This window comes from Lemur catta, chromosome 11 (assembly GCF_020740605.2).
Source record: "Lemur catta isolate mLemCat1 chromosome 11, mLemCat1.pri, whole genome shotgun sequence".
In the NCBI taxonomy this organism is placed as follows: Eukaryota; Metazoa; Chordata; class Mammalia; order Primates; family Lemuridae; genus Lemur; species Lemur catta.
Window position 1 is genome coordinate 298,384 of NC_059138.1, and position 21,594 is coordinate 319,977.

Below are 21,594 nucleotides of genomic sequence, written 5' to 3' on the forward strand. Positions count from 1 at the left end.
TGAGGTTGCTGTGAGCTAGGCTGACGCCACGGCACTCTAGCCTGGGCAACAGAGTGAGGCTCTGTTTTAAAAAAAGAAAAAAAGAAAGACTATACTGAGAATTTTTTTTTAAATAATAAGAATGTAATATAAAATATGAATAGGACATTTAGAATGAAAGTGTATTTATAGACATACCTCCTTTTATTGTGCTTCACTTCACTGGGTTTAAAGATACTGTGTTTTTTTTTACAAGTTGAAGGTTTGTGGCAACCCTACATGTCAACACCATTTTTCCAGCAGTGTGGCTCACTTTGTGTCTCTGTGTCACATTTTGATAATTCTTGTAATATTTCAGACTTTTTTATTATTATATCTGTGATGCTGGTGTGTGATCAGTGATCTTTGGTAGTACTGTTGTAATTGTTTTGGGGAACCAGAAGCCAAGTCACGGTAATATCAACTTAGTAAATGTTGTGTTCTGGCTCCACCAGCCGTCTGTTCCCCCATCTCTCTCTCTCTCCTCAGGCCTACCTATTCTCTGAGACATCACAATATAGAAATTAGGCCAATGAATAACCCTACAGTGGCCTCTAAGTGTTTGAGTGAAAGGAAGAGTCGGACGCTCTCACTTCAAATCAAAAGCTAGAAACGATTAAGCTTAGTGAGGAGGGCATGTCAAAAGCCGAGATTAGCTGAAAGCTGGGCTTCTTGCACCAAAGTTAGCCAAGTTGTGAATGCACAGGAAAGGTTCTTGAAGAGAATTAAAAGTACTACTCCAGTCAATACACAAATGGTAAGAAATCAAAACAACCTTATTGCTGGTATGGAGAAAGTTAGTGGTCTGGACAGAAGATCAAACCAACATTCCCTTAAACCAAAACCTAATCCAGAGCCAGGCCCTGACTCCCCTCAATTCTGTGGGGGCTGAGAGAGGTGAGAAGCTGCAGAAGAAAAGTCTGAAGCCAGCAGAGGTTGGTTCAAGAGCTTTAAGGAAAGAAGCCGTCTGCACAACGTGAAAGTACAAGGTGCAGCGGCAGGTGCTGATGGAGAAGCTGCAGCAGGCTACCCAGAAGGTCTAGCTGAGATCACTGATGAAGTGGCCACACTAAACAGCAGATTTTCAGTGTAGACAGAAAAGGGAGGAAGATGCCATCTAGGACTTTCATAGCCAGAGAGGAGAAGTCAGTGCCTGGCTTCAGAGCTTCAAAGGACAGGCTCACCCTCTCATCAGGAGCTAATGCCGATGGGACTCCAAGTTGACACCAGTGCTCACTTGTCATTCTGAAAATCCCAGAGCCCTTCAGATTCATGCCAGCTGTACTCTGCCTGTTCTTGTAAGCCCACTGTTGAGACCTACTGCTCAGGAAAAAAAGTCCTTACAGAATATTCCTGCTCATTGACAGTGTAGCTGGTCACTGAGAGCCCTGATGGAGAGGTGCAAAGAGATGGATGTTGTTTTCATGACTGTGAACACAGCTTTCATTATGCAGCCCATGATCAAGGAGTAGTTTCGACTTTCAACTCTTACTATTTAAATAAGATACACACTTCCTAAGGCAAAAACTACCATAGATAGTGATTCCTCTAATGGATCTGGGCAGAGTAAATTGGAAACTTTCTGGGAAGGATTCACCATTCTAGATGCTATTAAGAATATTAATAACAAGAGAATTAGAATCAGAGGTGGAGCCTGAAGATGGGACTTGAACAGATGAGAAGTTGCTTCTTATGGATGAGCAAAGAAAGTGGTTTCCCGATGGACTCCGCTCCTGGGGAAGATGCTGAGAACACTGTTGAAATGACAGCATTGGTTTTTTTGGACACAATGCTATTGCACACTTAATAGATTTTAGTATGGTATAAACATAATTTTCATTATGGGAAACCAGAATATGTTTTCCTGACTTGCAATATTTGCTTTACTGCAGTGTCTTGGAACCCAGCCCACAGTATCTCTGAGGTATGCCTGTACAGGAAAAATTCTTTATTAAGTAGCATCTAGTGGCATGAGAGGAAGGCAGAAGGAAAATGAGCCCTTAAATCGCAGTGCTTATAAATTTATTCTTATGATTTGAAATAGCTAGGTTTAGCGAGGTGGTTTGGAGTACCCAATTTTTCACACAAGTTTATGTCCCTGGTTATAATATCATCATTCTCCTAATACTTTTTCTACTGGTGATCAAAGATTGCCCCAGTCATGGAACCAGCCCTGGCTCCTGTCTACATTAGGGGAAAATGTGTTTAGAGGTCCTGATTGGGGTGGGGGTGCTGGTGGCCCCGGGTTGTCCCTGCTTCAGGGCCTATTCAGTGGACAGACCTAGAAAAATGTTGCTTTTAAAGGGGGAGATAAAGCATGGGTACATGTCTATATTTGCAATCCAAATTTAGTATTAATTTCTCAGTTTTTTCCTTCCAGATTTTTATATTTATATCTCATTTCTTTTATGCTGAAAAATCTTAGTCTTTCAGGATCTTAAAAAATTGTTGCTTTAAAAAGTGGGAAAAGGACATAACAGAAGTTTTTCAAAAGAAGATAGACAAATGACCAAAAAGTGTGAAAAAATGCTCAATATCACTAATCATCAGGGAAATGCAAATTAAAACGACAGTGAGATACCACCTTACCCCTATCAGAATGATCACTGTTAAAAAGTCAAAAAATAGGCCGGGCGCGGTGGCTCACGCCTGTAATCCCAGCACTCTGGGAGGCCGAGGCGGGCGGATCGTTTGAGCTCAGGAGTTCGAGACCAGCCTGAGCAAGAGCGAGACCCCGTCTCTACTAAACATAGAAAGAAATTATACGGACAGCTAAAAATATATATAGAAAAATTAGCCGGGCATGGTGGTGCATGCCTTTAGTCCCAGCTACTCAGGAGGCTGAGGCAGGAGGATCGCTTAAGCCCAGGAGTCTGAGGTTGCTGTGAGCAAGGTTGACGCCAGGGCACTCTAGCCCGGGCAACAGAGTGAGACTCTGTCTCAAAAAAAAAAAAAAAAAAAAAAAGTGAAACAATAGATGGCTGGTGTGGATGCAGAGAAAAAGGAACACTTATACACTGCTGGTGGGACTGCAGATTAGTGTAACCTCTATGAAAACAGTATGGAGATTGCTTAAAAAAATAACTGTACACTTAATATTCAATCCAGCAATCCCACTACTGGGTATCTACCAAAAGAAAAAGAAGTAATTTTATCAAAAAGATACCTGCACTCGAATGTTTATTGTAACACAATACCCAAGTAATTTTATTATGCACAATTTTGATAGGAAAAGCAGTATTTCTAATCAGTAGCTTTTACTAGTCCACATGTACTTAATGGAATTTAGTTAACTATATAGGAATTATTCTAAGATAAATAAATACAAATGCCAAACGAATGTATAGAACATGTTCCACTAATAGGGAAATGCAAATTAAAACAGTGGTAAAGTACGGTTTTTAACTGCCAGATGGGCTAATGTGTAGTATTGATTTTGGTGAAGGTATAGAAAAAGGACATTTTCATATACTTTTGGTGTGAATATAAATTGGTACAATATTTTTGGAGGGCAAAAATAGGTACTATCAACATTAAAAATGAACATAAATCTTTGACCCCAAATCCCACCTTTTGAAATGCTAGTCTGTATGTGTATACAAGAACATGTTCACTAAAAGTAATTTCACATTTATTATTTATAACAAAAGAGAAATTATCAATATTCTAAGTGCCCATCCATAGAAGGATGGGTAACTAAATTATTATATAATTTTACTGGAGAAAACTATCAATATTCTCAGGAAACAAGGCAGGCAGATCTCCATGTACCAAGAAGGAAAGATGCCCTTGATACACTGGGAAGTGGGGGTAAAGGTACAGGACAGTCTCGTGCACGAACATTTTGTTATAAAAAAACAGAGCATTTGACTTGAAAACTGGAAATAGTTTGGATACTTAATATTTTTGCCCTCTTTTTTAAAACAGCTTTTAGAAATTAACTGGACAGGACTGACTAATCTTCTGGATATCCCTGGATTGAAGTAAGTCCACGTCAGGTCCCTGCGGTCGGCCTGCTGTGATGTGATGTGCGTTTTCAGTGTTGTCGCGGTAACACGGGAACGGTTCAGACCTGCGTCTGCCAGGTGCATCCGTGCCCCCTGCACAGGCTCTCGGGAGAAACGAGGAAAGGGCGTAGCTGGGTTTTGTTGTCATGACCACATGAGGAACGAGCTGAAGCAGATTGGCTGTCGGAGGGTTTGCACTGAGCCCTGCCCTAGACTTGCCTCTTGTTCATCACAGGGCATCTTCCCAGTCTTGGCATTTTAGAAAAGCTACAGCCTTTTAATATCCTATAAATTAGTTCTTAAATTTGGTTTTTATTAATTTCTCAGAAACAATAAAGAAGACTTTAAATGTGAATGTATGTTTCAAAACTAACCAGGTTCATTCCCAGCTGTAGTTCCCCCGTCCCCTTCTGCTTTTCATTTCCTTGATCCATGAGGGGAGGCTGAGTAGCTCACAGGCCTCCCCCAGGAACCTGGGAGTGAGAGGGAAGAACCTGAGGTGTCTGCATCATCTCCCTGGGAGCCCCTTCGCTGCTCTGCAGCAACCTGGTGTCTAAGTAGTGCGCGACAAGCGCCTGAGACTGCAGGCCCACGCCTGCTGGAGAGAAGTCGTCCCCCTGTTGGCGCCCCCTCCGTCTGTGTGGTGGATGGGGACCGTTTGAGGCAAACCTGTAGTCACTACCAAACAGGAAGTTTTGAAATTACAGCTTTTTAAACTTGCTTTTGCTGGTTTTACTATTGCATTTGAAGGTTAAAATGCATTATTTATTTGTTAAAGTTACACGTGTTTCTAGTAGATATTTTGCTGATCTGTAGATATATTTCCTAAGATAGCTTAGAAATTAAATTATGAAACTTGATTTCAGACTATTTTTTCTATTACTGTATATTTGTTTATGCCTCCAAAATGGCCATTAGAAAGAATTTTGTTTCATTATTGGGGAAAAATTAGGACTCCAATAGTCTGAGGCATAGTCACAGTAAAAATCTTTTTTAGGTACTATGGTTTATTGGATATAGAAAAATGCTGTTATCTTTAAAAGATCTGTGAAAAGAAAGCACAACATTAAAAGATTTGTTAAAGGGTTCCTTAGGGTTCTTGGTTTCAAGCAACAAACCCTATTCAAATGGTCTTAAATAGGTAAGTAAGTAAATAATATTTTTAAAGGCAGTTTATTCACTTACTTACAAACAGGTGTGTCTGCCTGCTCTGAGCCACTGCTGTTCCTCACGCTCTGGCCACAGCTGTGCACAGAGCGGTCATGCGGCTGCTCGGGTCATGTCCCGGTGCCTTGTGCCCTGGCTCTGGTGATGGAAAAGCCTGGGGCGTTCTCTGGGCGATTTCAGGCACAGCTGGCTGTGGTGCCGAGGGCTGCCGCAGGGCTCTCTCTCCGGCGCTTGACTGGGGCAGCGGGAGTCTCCGTGCGGCTTCGTTCACAAACAGGCTTTTCTGTGTAGCGCAGCCCGAGCTTCTGTTCCGCGAACTCGGCCACCTCAGCCGAGAAAGAACATCTCCCACTAGTTCTAGCGTAAGCCCCAGGCGTAACTTCTCAGTGTCCCTCCGTCCCTGGACAGACTCCTGTGGCTCTGATGATCAGGTTTGGGCCTTGAGTGTACCCTGGAGAAGGCAAAGAAATGGGTCACTTGCTTTAAAAAAAACTCCACTGCCCCTATAATGTTCTGAAATAAAAAAAATAAGATACAATTTTTTAAAAAACCTCCAGTGAATGTGAGGGTGTCCCCCAAAGGAAGAACTTCCCCCAGAACAGAAGTAGGGAGAGTGGGTGCTGGTTAGCTAGGCAAAAACAGCAGGTATTTATGCAGTGTACTGCAGAACAACGTTTTTGTTCTAGTTTGCCTCCCTTCGGTCTCACAGGGGGACTGAAATACTACAGGATCAGTGAGCAACTGCTCGGTCACTAACATTGTATTAGCGACCTGAAAGGGTAGAGTCAGGCAAAGAGCGTGTTCTGTGCTGGGCAAGCCTACGGTTTGGGGTGGTCAATCCCAGATCATTTTATTTAAAAGGGATACGTACACACATACGCAAATAGATACACAACATACATGCACACTCACAGCTTCATTTTATTCAATAATTTATATATAGGCAGGTTCTTTTTATATAGCAGTTTCTGGGTATTATTTTTTCTTAATTTTTTTTTTTTAAGGATGGGGTCTTGCTCTTTTGCCCAGGCTGGTGTGCAGTGGTATGATCACAGCTCGCTGTAACCTTGAATTCTCAGGCTCAAGTGATCCTCCTTCCCCAGCCTCCCCAGTAGCTGGGACTAGAAGTGCACACCACCACGCCTGCCTTCTAGCTATTGTTTTATGTATAGATTTTATATATGTAATATAAAAACATATTCCTATATGTTCTAGCTATAGAGAATTATATCATTAAAAATATATGCTAATATACATATATTACTGATCTGGGCAACATAGACACTGTCTCTACCAAAAATTTAAAAATTAGCCAGGTGTGGTAGTACACCCCTGTAGTCCTAACACTTTGGGAGACCAAGGCAGGAGGATCACTTCAGCCCAGGAGTTCAAGGCTGCAGTGAGCTATGATTATGCCACTGTACCTCCAGCCTGGATGGCAGAGCAAGACCCTGTCTCTAAAACATAAAAGTAAATAAAATTATTTATACATATATATGCACATACACATATATATTTATACATACTATATGTAATATATAATTGTGTAAGTTTGGATAATATAACTTTATATAATATAAATTTTATTTATAAATAATTTAAATTTATATAAATTTTATATAATAAAATATACTACACAAAATATGGGCTACTAGTTCTCAAAGACTTTCTATTAGATAAATTGCAGCCATAGCAAAGCTTATGTTATAAAAGTAAATATCTGATAGCTGTGAGCCTAACATGATGAAATGTCCCACGCTTTATAAACTGAGCGTGCACATGCCATGTTCACTGGTTACAAAAGGGAGCCCCGGGTGTTACAAAGCAGGAAACCTGGGTCACTTCACAGTGCTGTCAGTGCTGGTGTCCCCATTTAAATGTCCCCGCACGTGTCAGTGAGCACTCGGGGCCGAGTGTGGGCGGGGTGAGGAGAGAACCCTGGTGGGGGCTCTGCAGAGGGTGGTCAGGACCAGCGCCAGAGGGCAGCGGGGAACAGTGGCATCCAAGGACAGTGGCCAGTGCAGGTGCCGCCTCCGTGGAAGACCAGGGGAGCCCACGCAGTCCAGGTACAGGGTAGCGCAGGGGTCGTGCGGGGTGAAGGGCAGCGTGGGGCCCCCAGTTGAACGCTGCAAAGCTGCCTCTGGCCTCCTGGTCAGGAGAGGCTGCGCAGGGCGAGGCACTGGGTGTCACCATCGCAGCAGGAGAATTCTTCAAGACGTTTCAGTCATCAGAAAGGGGTTTCTTGTTTCAAGAAATATTTCGTATAAACAAAACCAATATTTTTTGAGGGAAGTGCTGAGAGGAGGAAAATGTTTGCAGTTAAAGCTTTGGAGGACCCCAGTTTGATGAGCAATATCCAGTGTCTGCTGGCTGAAAGCCTCTGAGTCTCTGCGGGTGTAAAGGTCTCACTCACCGAACTGTGCCTAAGTAGAGCAGTGTTACATGTGAGTTTTGGTTTGGGGGATTTTTAAAATCTTTTCCCGATATTAAATTGAAAGGTCCCTAAGGTATCCAGTTATCACATATAGACACCTGCCGTGCAGTGGGTATTTGGTCATTAATTATCGAATGATGATGGTTATCACTCTGTCTCACTGGATGTATGCATATGTGTCATTACATATGTAAATAATTTATCATCTGTTAATAAGAAGTACTGGCAAGAAATAAGTTTCTTTTAAAACTTTGCAGTTCAGGTAAAGGTGTTCTGTAGCAATGAAACTTGCATTTATAAATGTTTTCGAAAGTGCTGTCACATATACACTAATTCTCACATTTACTGTAAAGAATAGGCAAAAATATATATTAAATTTGTCCTTTAACCTGTTACTGAGTTGCTGTGCAGTGGTGTATAGCATTTCAAAATTATTAAACTATTCAATACCCAAATAAAGTGTTATATAATGCATGAACAGAGAACAAACTAAATTCTTTTACTTCATTAAGAGCTAGTGAACAATACAGAAAAATTTAGTATGTATGTAAACATGGATTGGTTATGTTAATTCTCTGCACTTTTATGTATGTCTGAAATATTTTATGTTAAATGAGATGTATCTTTGTTTTTCAGTATCAAATCTACGATAAAGTGCAGGAATGCATGGAATGTTATTTAGGAAGTTATGAAATACAGCTAGCATTTTACCTCGTGTTCTAAAAATGAATTCTATATTATAGTCGCCATAGCTGTCTCACAGCTAAAGTGTTGAAATGCTGGTTTTAAATACTGTGTTGGAGAAATTAGCCAACTCCTGTGCTATAAACGGGATGTAGCATGTTTATAGTAAGTTTATTGTTGAAGGTAATAGCCAGTGTGGACGTATCTCATCGTTCGTTTGTTCTCTTTACCTCCCTACTAACAGTGGTTTATCAGACACTATCATTTCGGATGTAATTTCAAATTATCTAGTACTTCCCAATCGGATCACCGTCCCTCTGGTCAGCGAAGTCCAGATTGCTCAGTTGCGGTTTCCTGTACCAAAGGTAAGCGTGTCTTAGCATGCATCCCTGTTTACAAGCAGGCATTGGGGGCCTTGTCATGCGCTTGGGTATGTAGGCGTCGTAATTTAGTGAGTGTCTCCCAGCAGCCAACTTGCCACGTGTGTCTTGATGCAGTGACAGTGGTTTGTCTGTCACACTCCTTGAGAGATTCACTAACATGCACCTAACCCTAAAGTGTGTCACAGGCGTCAGTTGGGGGAGCTCTCGTGCCTCGGCCCTGTTCCCCAGAGGTGCCAGTCAGGACTTGTTATTGCAAGTCATAAACAGCTTATCTCAGAAAGCACGTTTGCGTTTGTTGTCATTAAAATGTGCAACTCTTAGCAACAGGCACCACTTTTCCTGGTAGTCACAGTGAGAACCCTGTAAATGAATTGCGTGTGTTTTCCCTCAGACGTTAGGACCTGCCTACCTCTGGAGTCACTTAGTGAGTGGCCTTGTAGAAGCAACACTTACGTAACAGCTGACCTGGATGAAATGGAAAGAGCAACTACATTGGAGTTATATCTCTTGAGTTTAACGGTAGCTTCACTTTTGTGGGCATACTGTGTGGTATGGTCCGGCCTTAGTTTCTTCATCTGTAAAATGGGACGGTACCTAGCACACAAAGCTGAGTTACAGATGTTGGAGTCACCTTCATTTGAGCAAACTAAATAACTGCAAAGATCATGAGGACTTGGTCGTCAAGAGCATGAAACTCCTTCTGCTAGTCATGGACAGGGTGTCCGGCGTGGGCCATGTCTCTGAGGTTCATGAGAGCTTTTACACAGCTCGGGCGTTGGGTCCCACATCTGCCATCTGTCTGGTTTTTGGACTCCAGAAGTCAAGGAAGCAGTTCTGCGGTGGAATTGTCTACAGGAGGTGGTCACATTGATGCAGACTGCACTGTTTATTTTTACTAAAACAGGGAGTGCTAAGTTGGTCCTATTTCAGCGTGTCTGTTATTTTTATTTCTGATACCCAAAATGGAATTAGATAGCTTTACCCTGATACCTTTTTACTTTTTCTGGTTAAATTAGATCTCAGTGCACAAATCAACAAACATGCATACACATCCTTGTATTTTTTAAGAGTAACAACGCCCCAGTTATTTTCGTGCCCAAATTAGTTATACTGTTGGCATTTAACAGATTTAATGTGACACTGCATTAGTAAGGAATGTCCTTTTTCCTTACGATTCTCATCCCTCGACATGCAGGGATCCCTTTGCAAGTGCAAACCCCTTGCTCTGCCACGTGAGCCCAGTGTCACCTGAGCCCGCCCGGGTGCAGCTGCCCTTAACCATGTGGGCTTAATTAAAGAGTCAGTGCCGTTGAAAGATACTGCCAGATTATCTAAGCTGTAGACATGCAAAAATAGAAACAAAAATTTCTAAGTTTTTAAAGTGTGTTCATCTGTAGAGGTGCATGTCCTTCTGTGCTGACTGGGTCAGGAATATCACCCTGCAATTTTTAAAAAAGGGTTTAGGGGGTGAAATGCCAGCCCGCGGAAAGGTAACTTTAGCACCTTTATTTGCCTTGGAAGAAATCTGAGTGAATTTTTTTTTTTAAATGAATAAAACAACATCTTAGGAAAACACAGTCCTTTTCAAAGTTTCACTTTCTTCTTCTATAAAATAGGTTTAATGATAACATTTCATAGGATTGTTTTGAAAATTGAACAGCATAGCTACTGCTGCATATATGCTTAGTAGTAGGTCTGATACACACTGAAGCACCAGAACCCAGGGTCCCTGCTGACCAGGGCACCAGAACCCAGGGTCCCTGCTGACCAGGGCACCAGAACCCAGTGTCCCTGCTGACCAGGGCACCAGAACCCAGCGTCCCTGCTGACCAGGGCACCAGAACCCAGGGTCCCTGCTCCACCAGGGCACCAGAACCCAGGGTCCCTGCTCCACCAGGGCACCAGAACCCAGGGTCCCTGCTCACCAGGGCACCAGAACCCAGTGTCCCTGCTCACCAGGGCACCAGAACCCAGGGTATGTGCTCACCAGGGCACCAGAACCCAGGGTTCCTGCTCACCAGGGCACCAGAACCCAGGGTATGTGCTCACCAGGGCACCAGAACCCAGGGTCCCTGCTCCACCAGGGCACCAGAACCCAGGGTCCCTGCTCCACCAGGGCACCAGAACCCAGCGTCCCTGCTCACCAGGGCACCAGAACCCAGCGTCCCTGCTCACCAGGGCACCAGAACCCAGCGTCCCTGCTCACCAGGGCACCAGAACCCAGGGTCCCTGCTAACCAGGGCACCAGAACCCAGGGTATGTGCTCACCTGGGCACCAGAACCCAGGGTCCCTGCTCCACCAGGGCACCAGAACTCAGGGTCCCTGCTCCACCACGGCACCAGAACCCAGGGTATCCCTGCTCACCAGGGCACCAGAACCCAGGGTATGTGCTCACCTGGGCACCAGAACCCAGGGTCCCTGCTCACCTGGGCACCAGAACCCAGGGTCCCTGCTCCACCAGGGCACCAGAACCCAGCGTATCCCTGCTCACCAGAGCACCAGAACCCAGGGTCCCTGCTCACCAGGGCACCAGAACCCAGGTGCTCACTGTACGTACTCACTGGAGCACCAGAATCTAGGGTGGCTTCATGACATGTGGCCCTGTGTCATCGGCCTCTTCTTGATATGCACAGTGCCGCGCTAGGACTGCTGTGCTGCAGTCCCTCTGCCAGGAACACCCGCTCTCCTTGTGTCTCTGTTGTGTGTCTTCGTAGCAGAAGCCTGTCTGTCCTCTCTGAGATAGCACCCCTCTGACACTGCTGTCCTGCCCGGCTTTTGTTTTCTCTTGGTCCGTGTCCCCTGTCCTGTTGCATGTCTTCTGTCTTTCTCCCTGGCTGGAACACACTGCAAGGGAAGGAGTTTTGTTTTGTTCCGTCTACACATGCAGTTCTTGAGACAGAGTCAGGCACACAGCCGTCCTCCATTCTTGTTAAACGAGCTGGTGAATGGTCTAAATATTATTTGTTCTTCTTTTCAGGGTGTTCTAAGGATACATTTTATTGAAGCTCAGGATCTTCAGGGAAAAGATACTTATCTTAAGGGACTTGTCAAGGGAAAGTCAGACCCCTATGGAATTATTCGAGTTGGCAACCAAATCTTCCAAAGCAAGGTCATCAAAGAGAACCTTAGTCCCAAGTGGAACGAGGTGTATGAGGTAATGCGCCTTGTCCGGCTGTGTCGCTTGGCCTGTTGGACGGTACCTAAGCAGGGGCAGCTGCCGTCTAACCCCAGCCTGTCATGTGGGAGTGTGTCCAATTCAGGCCACCACTTAAACTTCTTTTCTTTCATTTCCCATCTTAGAAGTATTATCATATTGCTGGCTCTAGGGAAAAAAGTATTTTACCTTCTCTCCCTGCCTCAACAACATTCTTGTCATGCCAGCACATGAGATTGTAAACCTTAATTCCATAACGCTATCACTGTAAATAATTGGCAACATATTTTTCATAATGAGAATAGCCTGTCTTTTCTAATTATAAAACGTTACATGTGGTTTATAGCACAGTTAAACACATACAAAAATGAGATTAGTTATACACTGCTTTGTGAACTTTTCATTTAATAAATCTGGGCGTGTTTACTTGTCAACGAATAGAGATTTATGTGACTTTTTATGACAACTCCACTGAGAAGACACCACCATTTCTTTACCCCAGGAGGCCTAGGCTGTTGAGTTCAACGTTACAGAAACGTGACTGTCTTTTTCTTCACTCGGCCAAGTTTTCCCCAGATAAAGTTCCTCAGGATAGAATTGCTGGATCAAAAGTTTTGCGTTTCTAAAGGACTGCAGTATTTTGTAGAATTGTTCTCCAGAACGATTCACCCGCCAGCTCCCCCTCCCACCCCCCAGCCTCCTGCTGCCGTTCTTTGTCCTGAGTGGTGCTGAGGAGGTAGCTTGGTCATTCCAAGTGTCTGGACAGAGCCATGGCAGGACTAGGGTGACGCGTCCTTTGACTCTGATCTGTCCCGGGCCTCAGACCAGGCTGTGGGCAGTGTCCTGTGACCTTGTTTGGGAGTGCCTGAACTTGACCCTTTGGGAAGTAATCCAGGATGACTATAAACAAATACAACACACTGTCACTATGTGGTCTCTCAAGCTGGATGTGTGGATTGACAGGAAAATAAAGTGCTTTAAAAAGTGTTTACTGCTGGAGAAAAATACATGGCCAGATTTACTGTAATCGTCATACTCAATAGATGAGTATTAGTAAAAGTGCAATAACCACTAACCATTACTTTCTTAGGCTTTAGTCTATGAGCACCCTGGGCAAGAACTGGAGATTGAGCTCTTTGATGAAGACCCAGACAAGGATGACTTTTTAGGAAGGTAAATAAAGCCCCTCGTGGCTACTGGAGGAGAACATAAGATCCCTCTTTTTAAAAAAAATAATCACTCAAAAATATAAGTTTTAAAATATATTTATGTACATGTTATGTATTTTTAAAATGGCTCCTAGATACAACATTGTTTCACCTGAGATTTCTTAAAACATTTTTGTTCTTAAAAAGTTTTATATTTAAGAGGAGAAAACATCTAGGAGCGAGTCGTCTATTACAGTAGCCACTAGCCACAGGCAGCTGTTTTAATTAGCTACAATTAAGAAATTAAAAATTCCATTTCTCAGTTGCACTCCCCACTTAAAGTACTCAATAGCTGCATAAAGAACCTGCCCGTGGCAGAGAGTTGTAGAGGACTGCTTCATTCCAGATTGTAAAAATGAGTTTTTAACTTTTTCTCTTTGTTGGATTAATTTTTGTTGGGGTAGAGTAATTTACAGTATTCCTATATGTTGAGAAAATAAATATTGATTTGTTCACTTCAACTGATCAACTTCTATATAATTAAGCTTTAGCTGGAAAAAGTGAGCTTTTAAAAAATATACTTCTACCTAGTATTTATTATTTAACCTAATTATTATTTAACTGAATTTATTGTAGCAAAAAAGATACAGGGATAGATGGCGTTGGAGAGGTTTGTGCCTCATCAGGAATGGCCTTGCATGTCATGCCCTGAGTCAGAGTTCGTAAGACTTCCTGAGACAACCAGGAACGATCTACAGATTCTGAGCAGGACAGGGGCCGGATCAGAGGTGCATTCTGGTAAAACCAGCGTGCACACTGGATTGTCGGTTTGAGCCTGGAGACTGTGGCCACAGGCCAGGAGCAAGATACGGGGGCCACAGTGAGGCAGACCACGGGCCGGGGGAGCGTGATCATCCCGCCTCAGTCCTCTCTGGCCTGGGGTGGGGTGGGGCGGGGCGCCATTCTCTGAAGTAGAGCAGGGTCACCCGAGGGGAACGAGTGGGCTTCCTCTTCCATGCACAGCGTGAGGGGCTTCTTTGGAGCTTGGCGCAGTGTGGGGAGGAAGGAGGGAGGCAGGACCGAGCAGGCGAGTGGCTGGCAGTGATGAGGGCACCCAGGGAGCCGAGGGAGCCGCGTGCAGGAGGGTGGTGCCTAGCACACTGGGGGTCTGTTTTTACAGTTCTAACCTCAGCTGGGCCAGACTCAGCGTTCCAGCCTCACAGGAACTGCACCCTGCTCTTGCTTACCTCTCCTGACACTCCTAGGCTGAAGCTGGAGGAAGGTTTCGGAAGAAGGGTCTGTTTCTTGATAAATCGTGTAGCATTTTGTTGCATTTTGGGAGTACTTTTTCATAAACAAATGCTTAAAGTTATTTCAGTTGTAAGAAATGTGTTTCTGTGTTCTAAAGTTGTTGTATTGCTTTTATAGTCTTATGATTGATCTTACTGAAGTTGAAAAGGAGCGCCTGTTAGATGAAGTAAGTTTCCCTGCGTGTCGGTCTATTCGATGACTCGGTACCCTGCTGTGTGCCAGGGGAGAGAACCACTGCTGTCCCCCAGTTCAGGAGTCCTCATTACCACGAGATTAGCAGCGTCTGATTCACAAATATTAAGAATTGAGGCCCCTTAGAAATAGAGAGTAAAAAGAAAGAAATTCAGGAGTCAAATCAGATAGCATGTACTGAGTACCCACCATGTGGATGCAGACATGGAGCTGGCTTCATTGGAGGCACACGTGTGCTCCCTGCAGGGTCAGGGCAGAGACGTGGTGGCGTTTGCACAGTAGTTGGAGTTAACAGCAGAGGTATTGCACAGCCTGGCCCGTGAGACTTGTCCCGTGGAAGGTACGTATCAGTGCAGTGGGCATTCACAGCAAGAAGACACTACTGCAAGCATTTTATTACTGTCAGAATAAAAAGCATGAAAAAGGGAAAGTGTTTGGCGGCCTCTGAAAGAGAGTAAGATTTAAGTAAGTGAAGCGTAATTAACCAGAGTCAGCGCTGAGCTCCTGCTTTCAGCCTGACACATCTCGTTCCCGTGAAGGAGTCCACGCGGCGTGCGCTCGACACGCTTCTCGTGCCTGGTGTGCGCCAGGCGTGAGCACACAGTGGGCAGAGAGACGGTGCTGTGGCCTCTTCACCCTCTCTAACCCTGAGGGTTTGGGGACCATCTTTGATTAACGTTTTATGGTGTTTAATGACACAACTGTTTGTTATTTTATTAATGAGTATATAGTGATGAATAAAGACAGACATGTTAACCTATTTATATTGAAATTCAGTATTTGGAATCAATGTTGTGTCATCTCTTGGCCTATAAATTCCATCAAGGTCCATAGGCAGAAGACTTTCCTAGTGCTGGGTGGTGCTAGAAACCACCGGAATCCCTAGGTGTGAGGGAGGGGTGGAGCAGTATGTGGTGCGCGGGGTTTGCGTCGGGATTACACAGGCTGGTATATGTAAAGCACTTAGGGTCAGATGACCTCTGCCGACATCGTCATCGTCTGTGGACATGAGGTCACAAGGCATTCAAAGAGCATAGAGCTGAACATGGCAAGATGCAGTCTCCTGTGTTCACTGAGAACCACTGATGCCTCACGGTCCGTGAGCAGCGTGTGACACATGTAGAGACTGGATTTGATTCGGAAGAATTTTGCTGAATTTACCCGTTTTCTCTTTAGTGGTTCGCTCTGGACGAGGTTCCCAAAGGCAAGCTGCACTTGAGACTGGAGTGGCTCACGCTGATGCCAAACGCGTCCAACCTCGACAAGGTGTGTTCTGGCAACTAAGATTAGTCTCTTTAAATTGTGTTGCTACTTAATTTTTTACAAATTATAGCAACAGCTCTGATTATTGTGCTACAAGGCACTACAGTACCATCAGGGATAGGTTAGAGATGATGAAATTTTTTTAAATGAAATTTACACGTCATTCACACCGGTTTGATGAGAGCTTGGAGTTGTGTGCTTGCCGTGGTACAGAGATCTGGAGAGCCACAAATCACGGAGTGCTTCATGAAATCGATTTGGGAAGAATCGCAGTCTTACTGTGTAAAAGATACTTACTCTTTCAGTTCTCTCTCCTGCATATGTTGGGGTTGATTTCCCACCTGTCTTTTCTCGAGCATAACTGTCGTGACGTCGTCAGGTAGAGACAGTCCTCACTCCTGTGGAAACCGCCTGCTGAGGCCGCTCTCTCCCCGCAGGTGCTCACCGACATCAGGGCTGACAAAGACCAAGCCAATGATGGTCTGTCCTCTGCATTGCTGATCTTGTATTTGGATTCCGCAAGGAACCTTCCGGTAGGTAACACCATGGTAACGCACTTGGGTGCTTATTTCCTGGGAGCAGATCTTGCTGGGTAACCCGCTTTGTTCAGCCACGATGTGTTACCTGTTCTCATCTTGCTGTGTTTTCACCTCACTTTCCGCACCAGAGAGCAGCAGTGAAGAGGGATGAGTTAGTGCTTGCTTTGTGCTTACACACCTTCCTGGATTTGCCTGGGATATTCAGAATTATCTGACATGTTTTACAAAGAAATATCCAATACACAGGAAAAGAAGATGACTGGTATTTAGGGGAAGAAGTTATTCTGTAGAAAATCACTAAATATTAGAACTTAGTCACCCTAGGATGGACATTGTCTCCATTTGGAATGGGAGTAAAATTGGACAGCTCTGATTGTGGCGTGGCAGTGTCTGGGCCGCTGCGCTGGAGGTCCCCTGGTGGCAGGTGGCTGTGCGGTGCTGGACAGCGTGCCGGGCTGCAGTGCCGGGTGTTCCTAGCAGAGCAAAAACAATGTCTCTGAATAATCTACCGCAAACACATGATGGTCCTCAGCCTGAAGGTGTATGCATCAGAATTGTTTTGTTCTCAGGGAAAAACTGTAAAACACAGTTTTACAGGTAATAACTATAATATAACCATGGAGAAGGAAAATCCTGTTAATTCAATCCTATGAGGCACACTGTGATCCTCCATTGTCATGCTGTGAACCCCGCCATTTGGGGTAATGTCATCGTCATTAGTGTGACGTTGTTTGACAGTTGTTTGTCCACACACTGGTTGACTACGTGGTCGGTCTGTATTTCCTCATGTCCACGGCCAGTTCTTTTGAAGAAAGACCACTGCCACCAGGTGTAGGTGTCCCTGCCAGCACTGTGCTTTGCAGACTTCTCCCTGCATAGCCGATGTCTGTCTGCCCAGGTCACTTGCTGTGACCGCAGACTCCCGTCCTGCATCTCCTCCCCCTTTGTCAGTGTTCACTGTGGAGAGAGAAGCATTTAAGTCGGGCTTTTCAACACTACATCCTGGATTTAAGTTATAAACGTTTCATCCAGCGTAGTCTTGCCTTGCCATGGTTAAAATGTTCCATGTAGTGCATGGATTGTACGCCCTTTGTTTCAGTTAGCACCTTCCAAGTTTTGAAAACTGCTTTTACTTGGGCTTTGCTCAAAAATGAACCCAGTGTACTTTGTGCATCGATGGATTCTAACTTAACAATTATAATATGTACTCTTTCTTCCAATCAAGGTTGCTTGATTGATTTTTCCTTCTTAAATTTTTACATTTCTCTTAAAGTAGTAAGTATTACTTAAAGTATTACCTTAACCTTTTGGCCAGTCTTCCAGTCTAAAGTCTGTGACTTGACTTGTATAATTTCAATTTGGGAAAAGTTATTTCGTTATTATTTAACCCTTCTACAGAATTTCTCATAAAGTAGAACTTTTTGCTTTCAGTCACATTAATGTGTGTTAGAAAGCCTTTGATAATGCCTGATGGAAGTGAATTTGTGGTGTACTGTAGGATGTAGAGAACAGAATTGATGAATCAGCAAGGAAGGGTGAAGTCTCTCTGTAGAACTGTGTGTGTTAAACCGAATCTTGAATAATGGCACATAAACCAAAGTGACCGCATTGCTCGTCTTGGAAGGACACCTGCATGAAGTACGCTGTGGCCGACAGAGGCCAGGATCTTCATGGCCACTGTCCTGTGGGGCGTGTCTGCACGGGCCCGCTGGCCGCCCCTGCGTGGCGTGGGATTCTCCCCTCTGCCCCGCACCCGCCTGTTGGTGCCCCTGGCGCGCACTGATGACATGCACCATTCTCTGCTCTCTCCTCCCGGCTCCCCTCTCCCAAGAGTATCTACGAGGGAAACTTTGGGTGTGGCTACTTAAAAGAGAGGCGCGCGTCGGGACTAGTGTTTTGTGAAAATACTGCCTCAGTCTATAGAGCACTATTTGTGAGTCCTCCGGGTTATTTCTTCTTTGTTGTGGCCTGGAACGCTAGCGCGGTCTGCTCAGCGCTGGAGTGGTGTGGCATGCTCCCCCGTGCTCCTGCATGACGCGGTTTCCGTGTGTTGACTTTGTGCTTGTTTTGCAAAACGTGACTCTGCTGTGACATCGGTGCGTGCGTCCCCTGTGAGATGACCAAACCTGGCCGTGGAAGAGAAGCCTGAGACTCCCAAACTGCCACTGGCCCATAACAAAAAATAATAGTAAAAACTCTTCTGAGGAAGAAATGAAGCCATAATGATTAAAACTGATTTTCTTGTCTTTCGTCCCAATGTGAGATGTAAATATTTCTTCATAAACTTTCACGAAACTTTCTTAAATCTAGTTTCTTCTCCCGACCAAGCACAGAAGGGTCAGAACTCGGGCTTCCTTTAAGACCCCTGCCGTGCAGCCCCTCTCGGTCCCCCGGAGTGGTCACCTGCAGTTAGAAATTCACCCACTTCATAACGAAAATCTGCCCTCCCCCACACGGTTCAACCACAGCTCCTTAGGGAGAAGAAAACTGTGTTGAGTTTATGATTCAGCTTCTTTTAAGGAATTTGAAGAATTTCCTGGAGTGGATAGTTGAGCATTTTTTGGTTTTGATCTCATTATATCTGTTTCCCGTGGCCTTTGTGTCTGGCATCTTGATTCCTGGCACTGTTCTTGGTACTTTTAGTAGATGGCTATTGTCACTTGGTTTGGGGACACAGAAAGCCACCAGTGGCTTAGTTATTAGTCTAGACAGTCATTCTTCAGATTAAATTCAATGATTAGTTAGATTCTTAAAGTCCATTGTCCCTTGCATCTAACAGTGAAAGTGCTTTGCACTTTTATAGAGTTTTCATTTCTATTTCCAAAGGATTTCCATATGCATTCTCTCTTTATTCTTATTTTTTTAAAAAAAGGAAGAGTAGAGAGCAAGCTTGAATAATAGGTATTTTGCCCCATTTTATAGATAAGGAAAATCCAGACCCTGAAGTGTTAGGTGAGCTGTTCGAGGTACCCCAATAGTAAATGGAAGTGTGGTCTCTCTGGCTCTGCTCACACCTGGTTAAGAACTTTTCACAAGTCAAAAGAGGTCAGTGGTGCACGATGCCAGCGTATTCTACCACTTTTAAGAAATGCTTTTCTGCTTCTGGTATTAGCAGAAAGTTTCATCATAAACTCGTATAAATGACAAGACAGCTCTGCTGTGTAAATTCTGTTAGTCTGTCTCCAATAGCTTTTCTTTTCTTTTCTTTTCTTTTCTTTTCTTTTCTTTTCTTTTCTTTTCTTTTCTTTTCTTTTCTTTTTCTTTTTGAGACACAGTCTCACTCTGTTGCCTGGGCTAGTGTGCCATGGTGTGTCAGCCTAGCTCATAGCAACCTCAAACTCTCAGGCTCAAGCCATCCTCCTGCCTCAGCCTCCCGAGTAGCTGGGACTACAGGCATGTGCCACCATGCTCGGCTAATTTTTTCTATATATATTTTTAGTTGTCCAGCTAATTTCTTTGTATTTTTTTTGAGTAGAGATGGGGTCTCGCTCTTGCTCAGGGTGGTCTTGAACTCCAGAGCTCAAACGATCTGCCTTCCTTGGCCTCCCAGAGTGCTGGGATTACAGGCATGAGCCACCACACCCGGCCTCTCCAATAGCTTTTCAAAGTTGTTTTTTTTCATCCTACAACTGCATCCCTTTGCAGAAGGGAAATATTTGTGACCAGGAGTTTTTGAATGGCTTTGTAATATTTAGCCTGTAACATTGCTGAGTTATCTTTGTCAGCCATCCTGCACTGTCACAGTCTCATCCTGTGGTCTGTGTTAGAATATATGCATCATGGCCAGGCACAGGGACTCACACCTACAATCCCAGCACTTTGGGAGGCAGAGGCAGGAAGATCGATTGAGACCAGGAGTTTGAAACCAGCCTGGACAACATAGCAAGACCTCATCTCTGCAAAAATTAAAAAATTAGCTGGGTGTGGTGGTGCACACCTGTAGTCCCAGCTACTGTGGAGGCTGAGGCAGGAGGATTGCTTGAGCCCAGAAGTTTGAGGTTGCTGTGAGCTATAATCTCACCATTGTATTCCTGCCTGGGCAACAGAGCAAGACTTAAAGAATATATATGTATTACATCACATAAAATATTCTGTCAAATAAACTTGAACAGTCTTTTTTTGCCCACTGGGCAAAAGCCAACACCATTGCTGGCACTAGTGAGGTCCTGGGGATGCCAGCCTCTACCCCCTTACCTCCTGTCCGCTCAGAACACTGATTTTTAGCTCCATGGGAGCATTGCCACCAGCACTTACCATCTGAAACCCTAAAACAACAAGTATTTCTCAGTGCTGGAAATGACCTACTTACCATGTAGACTCTCAGAACTTTGCCCTTTTGATCAAATCCTGGGCTTGAATTTCGGGCTTGACCAGCGAGGATGTGCTCTGACTCATGTCAGCTTGAGAGCCTCAGGCTTAGCTGGCAGCACAGTCTTCGAGCCCTTCGGCAGCCAGGCAGGGTTCTGGGGGCTGCACGCCTACCTTGTCACCATTGTACAGATGAGAAACTGAGATGACGCAGAGAGCAAAAATGACTGAGGCTAGAGGTCAAGGTCCTGGGATCAGGGGGCTGCAGGGCAGGGACGAGAGCTCAGCCAGGCGGCCCCTCCTGTCCACCCCACCCTCACATGCAGTGGCTCTGTTCCCACATTATTGACGTCATAGGCTCTCAGTTCTGTGCATGGCATGTGTCTGAGAGGAGTGGTGTGTACAGGAGCCCTGCTTTGGGCGCAGCAATGCCAGCCACACAGGCTACCACCGTGGGGACCGTTGGGTGTGATGACAGGAGGCACTTTATGCATTTCGGCTCTCATTTTAAAAAAAATGCAGGAGGCTGGTCTGCCTCCACTGATGGTGAGAGCCCGGGGGTGCAAGGTGCGTAACTCCAGAGCCCGCCCAGCCGGGCGCCTGCCTGGCATTTGCATGGTGCGTCTGTGTCACCGCAGGCCGTGCCACTCCCTGTGACCTCACACGGCTCCTCCTGCACACCCAGCCCCACACCACAGCCTCTCGCCCCGTTTCACTGCGATGCATGTTAGAATAATTATCATATTTAACACGGGCCGTATCTATCCAAAAGTGAGCTTCAGGAAAGGGTCTTACGACGTCTGAGGATGTCAGTCCTCACACTTCAGGGCAAGCCTCATTCTGTGTCACTGTCCCCTGGGTTGTCCAGGCTCCACCCAGAAGTGGATGCCATCTTTGGGAGCTGCTTTAATCCGCAGGGGGGGCGTGAATTCCTGCCCGGCCAGATACTCGGTCTTCTCACCAGGCGGGACTGCTAGTGGTAGAA

The 21,594-nt window shown here is 44.8% G+C and overlaps 1 protein-coding gene across 2 annotated transcripts in view; it reads left to right on the forward strand.

Annotated features, from left to right (window-relative positions):
• The window catches only part of ESYT2 (extended synaptotagmin 2), a 92,763-nt gene that overhangs the window by 47,422 nt on the left and 23,747 nt on the right, over positions 1-21,594 (forward strand). For both annotated transcript variants that reach the window (XM_045565465.1, XM_045565464.1), the window contains exons 7-13: positions 3,946-4,001; positions 8,555-8,675; positions 11,672-11,848; positions 12,939-13,021; positions 14,425-14,473; positions 15,676-15,765; positions 16,200-16,295. In XM_045565465.1, the coding sequence (XP_045421421.1) occupies positions 3,946-4,001; positions 8,555-8,675; positions 11,672-11,848; positions 12,939-13,021; positions 14,425-14,473; positions 15,676-15,765; positions 16,200-16,295 (672 nt within the window). The remainder of the gene's footprint in view (positions 1-3,945; positions 4,002-8,554; positions 8,676-11,671; positions 11,849-12,938; positions 13,022-14,424; positions 14,474-15,675; positions 15,766-16,199; positions 16,296-21,594) is intronic.